At 31.5% G+C, this 10,959-nt stretch overlaps 1 protein-coding gene across 1 annotated transcript; it reads right to left on the minus strand.

The window, feature by feature from the left end:
• Positions 1-823: 823 nt before the first annotated feature.
• LOC134259595 (uncharacterized) lies at positions 824-9,227 on the minus strand. Its single transcript, XM_062742200.1, has 5 exons — positions 9,201-9,227; positions 7,619-7,713; positions 6,449-6,520; positions 1,209-1,320; positions 824-1,037 (listed from the first exon to the last, which is right to left on the minus strand). The coding sequence occupies exons 2-5, from the start codon at positions 7,685-7,687 to the stop codon at positions 862-864; spliced, it is 429 nt and encodes a 142-aa protein (XP_062598184.1). The 5' UTR covers positions 7,688-7,713; positions 9,201-9,227; the 3' UTR covers positions 824-861.
• Between the last annotated feature and the right edge of the window lie 1,732 nt (positions 9,228-10,959).

A 10,959-nucleotide genomic window follows, 5' to 3' on the forward strand; every position in this document is an offset into this window, starting at 1 on the left:
CATGGCACCTGATCCCGTCTCTGATGTTATAGAGGTCTGTGCTTGCCCTGCTTCTTTTTGTATTGTTTTATGGACTTTGATATTGAAAACTGTCGTTATCTCCATATCCTTCATGTATAATTTGGAAGATATAGATCTTTCATCTGGGTAGGGGTGTCATTTTAACATCCAATACCTTTGAATTTCGACCCCGCCCCACTCTTTAAATCCCTTAAAATATACGGGCGCAAGAGGTATATTTTTCATTCTGTATTCTATTGACGCCTTATGGAAAGAAAAGCCTTTTTTTTCTAAGCATCAGGTTGAAAGTAAATCAAATTGTCAAGTAGTAGCTTTCTTTAATTCATTGTAACAAAGTGTAAAACAAAATGAATATTCGACTGCGTTATATATTTATATTATAGAAAGTCTTCAATTAATAATTTTGCTTTTACATAAAGGATGAGTTAGCTTGTCCATTAAATGGGCTTGTTTATATAATACCAATTTCTTGAATAACTTACAATGTCCCATTCGAAACACCTTTTTAAAGTATAGACATAGTGCTCTCTTTTACTATTAAAACGTGTCTTTGAGATTCCACCTATGCAATTGCATCAATTGCAATATGTATGCTCTAGGAAGGTAAAATTAAGTTTATTTTTACTTTTTTCAGCAATTCAAAGGGCCAAAAAGGCCACAAGTGAATCTTGATATTTGAATCCGTTCCCTCTTTCCAAAATTCCATGGAAAGGTTAGAAATGTAATAGCTTATATATATCTAAAACGATGGCCGAATCTTTTGTACATTAGGATGTTTTTATGTAATTGTAAGATGCAGCTGTAAACTTTGTTTTCATCACTGTTTACTCTTTATAATACTCAGAAATTCAAAAATATATGTCTGTACAAACTATATATACGATGCATCATTCCGTTACGTTGAATAATATTTAAACTTGCCTCGTTAGGAGGACAAACAGAAGTTGACGAACATGACGTCACGTCACTGTGTACTCCTTCGCAAACAACACAGGTTGAATTTGCATAAGTAACAGCTATATTTATTAAATAGAAAAATAATTTTGCATAGTTATCAAAAGCGCAAATTATGGAAGTAAATTTCTGCGTTAATTTGAAACTAAATATACATGTAAACCAAATTTCGAATATAATTGGATAGAAATTTGATTCAATAAGTATATCGCAGTTGTGATAGAATTACTTACGACCTATACCGCAAAGTTTGGCATTACACGGCCCATTATGGTCAGGGGCGTCACTACAACAACTAGTGCAGACCACTAAACGCCGTCTCCGTCTACCTTGACCACTACACACCTATAAAGAACTCAAAATTATTTTCTTCTTGTTAAATAGCTAGCTTTTAATTAAAAAAAGAATAGATTGCTTTATTCAGATTTATAAACAAATAATCTTATTAGGACTGGTCAGTCTATTTAGAAAAATGGCATAATTACGGTAATACTTTCAAAAGGCTGTAAAAGGCATGAAATTGCTATATTAAAAGCAAACAAACAAACAAACAAAAAACAAACAAACAAACAAAACAAACAAAAAAAAAAAAAAAAAAAAAATAACAACAAACAAACAAAAAGAAAAACTCGAAGCAAAAAGGTACATCGAATTATGAATCAACAATAATTATTACCATTCATATTCGATTTGATATATCTTAGTGAACTTGAAATTAAAGACACTATAGGACATTCTAAAATAATTTGTTTCATATTTGGATTTCTTACTGACGATAGATGATATTAAAGGGACATGGACACAGTTTAATTCAAAATTTCTAAAATCAATTTCAATGCTTATAATTTGCAACCAAGTTAATCTAACGATCATGCAGTAAAAATTTGTTAATTTACATTTACAAAGGAGATGCAGAACTTAAAATTCTTCATAATGTAAACAAGGCTAATATACAACCTTCTGTAATTGCATTACATAAAACTACCTACGAGGGTTGATAGAAAAGTAACGTCTCAGTGTCTTTATCTTTAATATTTGGCGTCATATTATCAAATTATATATACCAAAAGATGCATTAAAATAAATCTTATGGAAATTGAAAATTTAGTGTTGCCGCGTCAAAACTTAATGTCACGTTTCAAAGTGAATTTGTTTAGAATGAAAACAAACACACTAAAAAAGCATCCAAAAAGCGCCTAATCGCCCAATATTTTAAAATACAAAATTTACATTATCTAGTCCTGAAAAGAACTTTATGCGGTATTAACCAATATTTGCCCCCCCCCCCCCCCAAATCAAACTTTGATGGAGTAATATTTAATTAAGTCCTTAAACAGGGGAGTATATGCTGACTTCAAAGCACTGAATTATTTCATAAGTAATGACGTCATATGTACGTAATGACGTCACAAATATGACGTAAATTTCAGTTTTTTATGAATTATACAGAAAAATTTACATATTTCGTCGATATTTTGAATAAAAAAATGTGTGTTCAGGATAAATATTTTGATATAATGTGTAGAATCATAATATCAATGAAATATGTCAATATTGTTCCTGAACACACATGCGCTCTATAAATTCTAAAGCTAAAATTGTTGAAATTTTGTCCATTTTGTCCTCTTTCTGAAAAAGGATATAAAATCAGACTAGTTTGTGACGTCATAAAAACAAAAATTGTGAATACACTGCTTTGGAACTATAATATTTTCTGTTAATTGACATTTCTCGTACAATTTATTGAATTCAGCACATTTCAGAAAGTTTTCAAAATTTGACTTTTGTGGGGGCAAACATATGCAATATACCGCATATAGTTCTTTAAAGAAAGTTTTTTTAATCATTAACATTCATTGATGCTATCCTCTGATGCATTGGGAGAAGGTAATGTCGAAATGGGAAAAAAAGAGAAACGCAACAAGTTGAAATACGTTTTTGTTTCAAATTGTGAAATGGCCATTAGAATCAGTTACGATGATTATTCAAACTCACAGAGTAAAGAATGTAAATAAGAGACTTCTTTATATATGGTATGAGAGATTCTGGATGGGCTATGTGTCATTGAATGACCATATAAAGGACAGGAAGACCGAAAGATGTAAGGGCGGACTGACACGTTAATGGTATCTAACGTTGTCGTGTCACGGTTTTATATAATTTACATTCAGTGTAATTTTTTTTTATGAAATCCATTAGAACCCACGACGTTCAAATCTCTAACACACGCGAAACCTTGTCACCGCGCGTTAGAATACACAGTAGGAACTATATTCATTTTCAATACTCTAGAAACACCAACAATGTACACTGTTGTGACAATTTAATAAAAAAGTTAAACCTGTTAAATTAACGTAAAAATACAAAAAGGTGCGTTTAAGGGCAGATGATATAAACAAAATATGGATGTCTGGATTGATATACATGTATATTGTTTGGCCTAATTTCATTGCAAATGATGCAAAGAACACATTTCTAGAATATAAAGAAATTGTTAACCTTCTCTGATGTTCAAAATTCTACCATTCAGAAACCATCCTTATTAATCTATACAAATATTTTTCACTTCAAATCACTATTTTGTGAAACTTTGAATATAAAAATGTAAACTATGCGGTAATCCTTATTTCAATATACTTATTTAAACACGGTCCAAATTGTTATTTTCAAAATTTTTAAAAAGTTTGTATCATCTGTCCTTAAAATTAGTTTGTCACTTTTTTTCCCTCGCAATGTTCGTTTGCGTTATTTAACTTTACGATGTCACAAACGGCTTTTACGTCTATAAAAACGTCAGTTTTAAAGGGCGCTAAATTCACATTAAAGATTAACGAAATAAACAATTTTGAAGAGGGAAAACTAGAGAATGTAAATATAAGCATTGAATTCATATTTTTGGATGCCGTCGGTCCTATAACACACCTAGCCGTGCCCACAAATTATCAAACCGCGCTTTATGTAACTCACCTGATCCCACCTCTAATGTTTTAGAGGTCTGTGCACGTGTTTACTCTCCTCCCATTTTGTATTGTTCTATGGGCTTTGATATTGAATACTTTACCCTATCTCCATTTTCTTCAATTCAGTTTGTCGGCAAGGTCAGGTGTGTTACATGTATAGGTCCGACGAAATCCAAAAATATGAATTCAATGCTTACAAAAAAAACTTAACATGGCCTGGATACTGAGTATCTAAAACATAATCCTCCATCGTATTCATGTTCTTCTTCGCCTTATAACTAAAGTCCTGCTGGATACGTTATTACAGGTGACGTAAAAATAGTTAATAATGAGGATCTTCGATTATTTATTTTAAAAGGTCCTAATTACATGTATAGGGAACCCAGATCCTTCGACTGGCGTCGGAATTTCATAAATATTATAAATTCGTTGAAAATTACGCCAGACGATGTGCCAGATATGAAAAAGAAGACGTTGACACCTTGTCAGAATGGATTATTATTGTTTGCAGCTGGGTGTAAAGTTTCACGTTACGTCACGATCTTTTTCGTCAGATGCATCCAGCGTAAACAATTCACGTAATTTGTCAACTCAAATTATCAACATGGACATGGAAATAGTCTGTTGCACAAGCAACCAATCAGGGATAAGAAGAAAGTTCCAGTCGTAAAGCTTGCGGTTAGGAGGCGAGTACAATATACCTTGAGCGCAGCTGTCAACTAGATCGTGACGTAACGTGAAACTTTACACTAAGCTGCAAACAATAATAAATGTATCAGATCTATGTTAAACTCGCGTATTAAACAATTGAGGGGCAATATGAAAGCCATCTATCCTTTTGTGATCAATAATCCAGAAGTGAAAAAAGAATAAGATAGATTACATGACCAGTACGTGGTCCCTGCTGATAAAGCAGGTAACAATATTGTCTGTATAGAATAAAGTGCTGCTGATTTGAATAGAATTGTGTTTTAATAGATAATTTTTCAGGTAAATAAGCCAATGTCGAAATATGTTTGACTTTTACCAAATATTTTGTTTACTTATGAAATCATGCCCTTGATTTAAAGAAAGCAGCAGCACTTTTAAAGTTAAGAAAAATATCCTTTAAATATATTCAAAAAATTGTTAAGATCTATTCAGTGTATGCCCTTGCGACAGTACGATTTTATGAAGCATCTCGATGTAAAATATATGTAACCTGTACATAAAAACATGACATGATTAATACAATACATTCTTGTGATCGTTAATAAATAATCACACTAAACAAAGGATAAAGTTAACATTGGTATAAATCGACTATTTAAAACCTGTAAATAATATTTCGTTTAATAAGACGACGCATTTTTCATTGTTAAAAATTTCTCAAATGTATAGCTGCCTTTCACAGGACATGAAATACGTCATTTTTACCAAAAGGACGTCATGTTTACAAGTTCAACGCGATCAGTGCTTTGTTTTTAACCAGCTACATGGGATGTAATTAGAAGTTTTTTTAATACATTGATAAGTTTTATTGTTGTTTGAATGCTAATACAGTTAAAAGTTACAAATTATTTCATTTTTAGGTATTATGAGAAATACGTAAAAGTCATATTTTTGTTTGACGTCACAGTAAACTTTTCCCGTATAAATTAGGCCCCGCCTCCCTTTTCAAGCCTTAATAATGCTGCGCTGTAACTTCAACTGTGCTGCATAGGCCCAGTGGGTCTCGAGAAGAAGTCGAAAATATGAAAAACTTACAGACGTATGGAAAGACAGACAGCTAGACAGACAGACGACGGACAAAATTTGATTTAAAAAACTCACTGAATGTTTTCATTCTGTACACAATTTAACAGTGATTGCCTTATTTTTGTGCAAAGTTAAAGTTAACTACGGAATGATTCGTTGACTTAATCTATTCACGTCCCAGGGAGAAGAGGGGGTGGGGTGGGTGGGCAAAGTAAAAGAGAATATAATTCCAAACCTATACAAAAAACACTTGACAAGCAAAAGAAAAAAGAAATAAAAAAGAATAATAATAAAATGTGTCCGTTGTCTAAACGCGAAAATCCTATTTCGGGGTTGAAGGGCGGGGAGGAGTAGAATAGAACTTTTATCAGTTTCAATATTTTTTTTACAAACACTACCACTTATGTACACCCTTTTTGGGCTAAATTGCAACGAGACTGTTGAAAGTGAGGGGGGGGGGGGGGTTAAACCTACGCTCCAATATTCAATGACTTTGCAAAAAAAGTTGGGTTGGGGCTAATCCCCCCTAGCCCCCCCCCCCCCCCCCCCCCCCCGGTTCCGATGTCTATGACAGAAAAAAACATTTATAACAGATATCCACTTATCACTTGAAAATATCCAGGCAATAACTCATTTGAATCATAAGAAGGCTGTTGATTTGTATTTTATTCATTTACTTATATGACGCATCTTTATGAATTAGAAACTTTCAAAAAATCGTAAAACAACTTAGAACCATCAATTATTTACATATGTAATATAATAAATATGCAAACCTGTTTCGAACGACACCCTGCATCGTATCTGATCACCGAGTTTTCATCCACATATTTGTCTAAATAACAGTCCTAAATCAACGACATATATGCTGTTAAAATTACATTATCCTGTCTGAAATTCAAACATACTTCCAATAAATAATCTAATGATGAAAAATTAATATTCTCCAATCAAATTGCACATGCACGTCAGTGCGTCAAAGTCCTCTGACTACATTCAGTCAGACAAATACATGTACACATAAAACCAAAAGGATGCTGACAGGTTTTAAAATTCAACAATTAAAAATTTGCTTTTTATTATTTTTTTCTTTTCCAATTCGCTCCAACGCAGGTTAAAATGAATAGTTCCAAGCAGATTATTTTTAAGTTTCAATGTATTTTCTAATCACTCTTTATTTAATGTTTGAACAAATAATTTCGGCGAAATAAAATTAAAAATAAAAAGTTTTATAATGTGCAAAATATTGAATGATTCTCCATAAATGTAAAAGAGGAAATATAATGCTTAATTTTAACACAGGTAATTAAGTAATAGGCAACAATATTAAAATAGCAAATTGCTAAATTTAAGGTTTTTATATTAGACTTTTCTGATTACGAAAACTTCCACATTTTTCTGGAATATGTTTCAAAACAAGTTTCTACGCTATGAAATTTAATTTTCAATAGCTTTTTATTGATGCAGCGAAATTTTTCATAGAAAATTAAAAAATCATAACCAAGACCAAGCTTTAAAAATTCTTTGTTTGTAATAGCCGACCTATAACTTTTAGAGCGGGTAGGTAGGTTGGCATTCTTTCTTTTTTTTTAAATTAGTTTTTTTTAATTAGTTTTTAGATTTTTGTTAAATAACAAATAATAGAACTTTTCATATGCCTACTAAACATGAATAAGCTCCACTCTAGTTGTAAACCACTGATTGATAAAAACAAAAATCAGAAAGTATTAAATATATAACAGTTTCTATATCCTGGAAAATTGAAAGAAAAATAATAAAATAAGAATGCCTTAAAAAATAAGGTTAGGGTTGGGTCATTAGGTAACTGCAAACAAACAAATTTTTATTTTAGTCATAATAAAACAAGTACAGATTTTAGCTTAGTTGTACACCTTCAATAGCTATCACCAACTTAATTTTTTTTGTAGAGAAGAAAATCTATTCACCTCAAGGTCCCCGCATCTGACAGTATTTAAAAAACAATTTTCAATGTCTCCGGCTCCGTTACAATGCATGCAAGTTGGCCCCGCATGAATAAAACCTGTTGATTAAAATAGGATATTGGTCAAAACATATGCCATTACTCATCATGTTTTAAGATTTCAAATGCAGAGACTTCTATCAAAGAACATTTTTATACTGACACGCAAAAGAAACGCAACACCCTACTTTAGGGGGAAATAATTATGTAAAGTAAAGAATTTTGTATCTAAAAATTATGGATATCTTCAATTTGGTAAATATCGGTAATTTAACGGTTGAACGATTTTCGTACCTTATCAGAAGTCAACTTTGAGTCTGCTTAACAGAAATAAAAAATTGCCTGTTTAACAAAACATTTGGCAATAACATGGAGTTTTAAGGGTTTGTACTGTTCATCTTAAGTAATGCAGCAATAGTTTTAATAGATACAATCTCCTTTCGTTTCCCGTAACGATGCTAAGGCTTCTCGAAAATGGCTTAAGTACGCATTTCCATTCCAAAGTTGATGATGCAAAAATACATTTTATGTATTCTTATGCTTATATGCAAGCTCACCGCAGCTTGTTTTTGCTAATTTTGTATAAGTCAAATAAAACACTTTCATAGAGATGATTAATGTCATTTATTAAAATGACGGTATAAATGTGAACAGTTTAACAAACAAGAAGGGGATCAGATTCACAAGCTTTGATTAGCAGTTACGTAAAATATGATAACGTCTGATCCCCCAAAACTGACTAGAAAAAAGTATCTGTAAGACAAGACAATCAAAACATCATATGATAAAGTTAGCAAAAAGATGGCACATAAAAACAAAATAGGCCTAGCCCAAGGATAATAGTGAAACAAAATACATAAAAACAGTATAAACAAATCGAGTCAGAACTAATGAAGCATATGATTTTGCATGACACACTAACACCTATTTTAAGGGGTAGGAAGGCAGGGGTGGAGGGGGGTCTTCAAAATAGACGTGCCTCTAATTTTAGCGTGGTCAGCAGGCGGGTTATCACAATACAACTGAATGACTCGCTGAGCTGACCACGTGACCTTACACCTTCTATCACACGTAATCCATCAACCAAGGCGTGCATCTAAGAATTCTCAACGGGGTCTTATGTATCATATGCATAAAAGACAGTCCTTGGACCGGATGTTCAAATGTTACTAAAATGTGCTAAGTTAGAGAAAATGCGACCTAATCATCTGAAAAACAGGCATTTAAAAATGGCAAAGAATAATTCCTTCGCTCAAATCTCTATATTGATTAACGTATTGTATCGAAGAAATTAAGCTGCAATTGTTGTTTAGGGCAGTCTTGCATGTTGTAATTTAATGGCTGGGAGGGGGTGTTTTAACAGTCATATGTTACTTAGTAAAGTTAAAAGATAAACATTTAACATTTTTATCAAATCTCTCATGTTCTGAAAAGTTTTTTTAGCCTTACTACATCCATTTTTGGAAATCATTAGATAAAAAATTCAAACATTTTTTTGAGTACTGCTTGTTGCGTTTCTTTTGCGTGTCAGTATATAAAAAACTTACCATAAAGGATGAAAAACGTGCAAGTGGCAAGTACTAGAAATATTAAATAAAATTAATTATAACAAGGTAAATGTTAGCATCTAAGAAAAGATTCTTAATATTACTAGAATTAATATCGGCTATAAAAAAACGGTATGAAACATTAAATAACTAGTCTTTATGAATTACAAACAAACTGCGTATGAATACATTGAACTTAATAATACCAGTGATTGTATATCAGTGTACGAGGGTGTGTTATTGAACACAGTATTTGATTTTACGAATAGCTTGTATGCATTCGTAAAAATAAAAGATAATTACAGAACTGAGGGATACCACAATTTACATGCCTTTTCTTCCTTCTATTGTTATTTTGATTCGATTCATTTTCAAAACTATTTGAGAATTGTATCTTAGAATGTTGACCATAAACTCAAATTCTATTTTAATGCTATCAAATGAATACTGAATTATAAAGACAACCTGCCTAGGGCGTTGAAGCTTTGGCTATAGTCATCGTAGGTCCTTTAAACAAGTAATTCTCAAAGTAAGTGTTAAAATAGTGGTTGGCCCTCTTGAAATATCATTGTTTGTTGAAATTTACTAAGCTGGTTGCAAAGGCAATCTGTAAGTCTTGCTCTTCCCATAAATAATTCTAGTTGAATTTCATTAAAGCATAAAGGGATTTAATTCATTCAGCATTGCCAAAGATTTTATTTGTTTAAAAATCATTTTGTGATTTCTTAAAAATTTAATTACATCTTTTAAAAAATTGATTTTTTTAGACCCGTAAATTGTTTTAGAAACATATATGTTTTTTAATATCAAAAATGGAATCTGTATGCAGCTTTCAACTTAAATTCAATGATACTCTGATAAGAGAGATAACTCTAAATGACATAAATGTCTATTATTGCTTTATAGATTTGCTAAGTTGAAGTATCTTTTTTTGTCCAATTTTGCCCCACAAGCTATGCTATAATTGTTTGTATTTAACTTATAAAATACTTTTCTTTTGGAAAATTATTAAGGTTCAAGCAACATTTTATATGCATGAGCAGAGGGTTTATGACCATTACATGAAACGATCCTCAATGTTGAATAATTTAACTTATAATCAATTATATCTTAACAATCCTAAACTGAAAACTCATCTTTTCTAGTTACAAATTCTTTCGTTCACAAATTTATCCAAATAATCAGGCCAGAAAACGAAACTGATTTCTGTAATTTATCAATACTTACTTGTCTTCATATTTCCTTACTTTTAATTTTAAGACCAATACTTATCTTTCGTTACAAATTTAAGACACTGTACATGTATTATTATGCAACTGACATGTAATGTCAGCGGAGTTCAAGTTTGAATATCTATCTTATGCGAATAACTGTTACAGTGGCCTAAAAATTGAAATGAAACGCGTCAGCAAAAATTCAGCCTTAATTATGGTTTTTTGATAAGAGTATTATCATAACGACCACATAGTTAACGATATATTGACTTTTTACAAGGTTGATAAAATCCCTTTAACATCAGCTTAGATGTCTGTAGACTGTCTGGACTTTTAAAGTCCATTGTATTTAAGTATGCTCTTGAATAAAAAAAAAAGGTAAAATTCGTAAAGAGGATATAACTTTATTTAAACAGGAAAGTTGACGCTCATAAAAGTGATCTCGTAGAACGAGAAGTTCCATAAATTGGTTATTAAAAATACGCAAACTGTGCATTAATGTTCTCTCTACAACCATTTGTTGAGAAAATGTCTTAATTTTGCAC

The sequence above is a fragment of the Saccostrea cucullata genome, unplaced genomic scaffold, assembly GCF_032062105.1.
Source record: "Saccostrea cucullata isolate Sc308-1 unplaced genomic scaffold, CSIRO_AGI_Scuc_v1 ctg10620, whole genome shotgun sequence".
Classification (NCBI taxonomy): Eukaryota; Metazoa; Mollusca; class Bivalvia; order Ostreida; family Ostreidae; genus Saccostrea; species Saccostrea cuccullata.

Bases quoted from the DNA above. Each gene is read 5' to 3' on its own strand.
- LOC134259595 (XM_062742200.1), bottom strand. From the start codon at position 7,687: ATGCATTGTAACGGAGCCGGAGACATTGAAAATTGTTTTTTAAATACT. The intron at 6,521-7,618 runs GTGAATAGATTT...TCGTTGATTTAG, and splicing joins TCAGATGCGGGGACCTTGAG to GACTGTTATTTAGACAAATA. The intron at 1,321-6,448 runs GTTTGCATATTT...AGTTCTTTATAG, and splicing joins CAGGGTGTCGTTCGAAACAG to GTGTGTAGTGGTCAAGGTAG.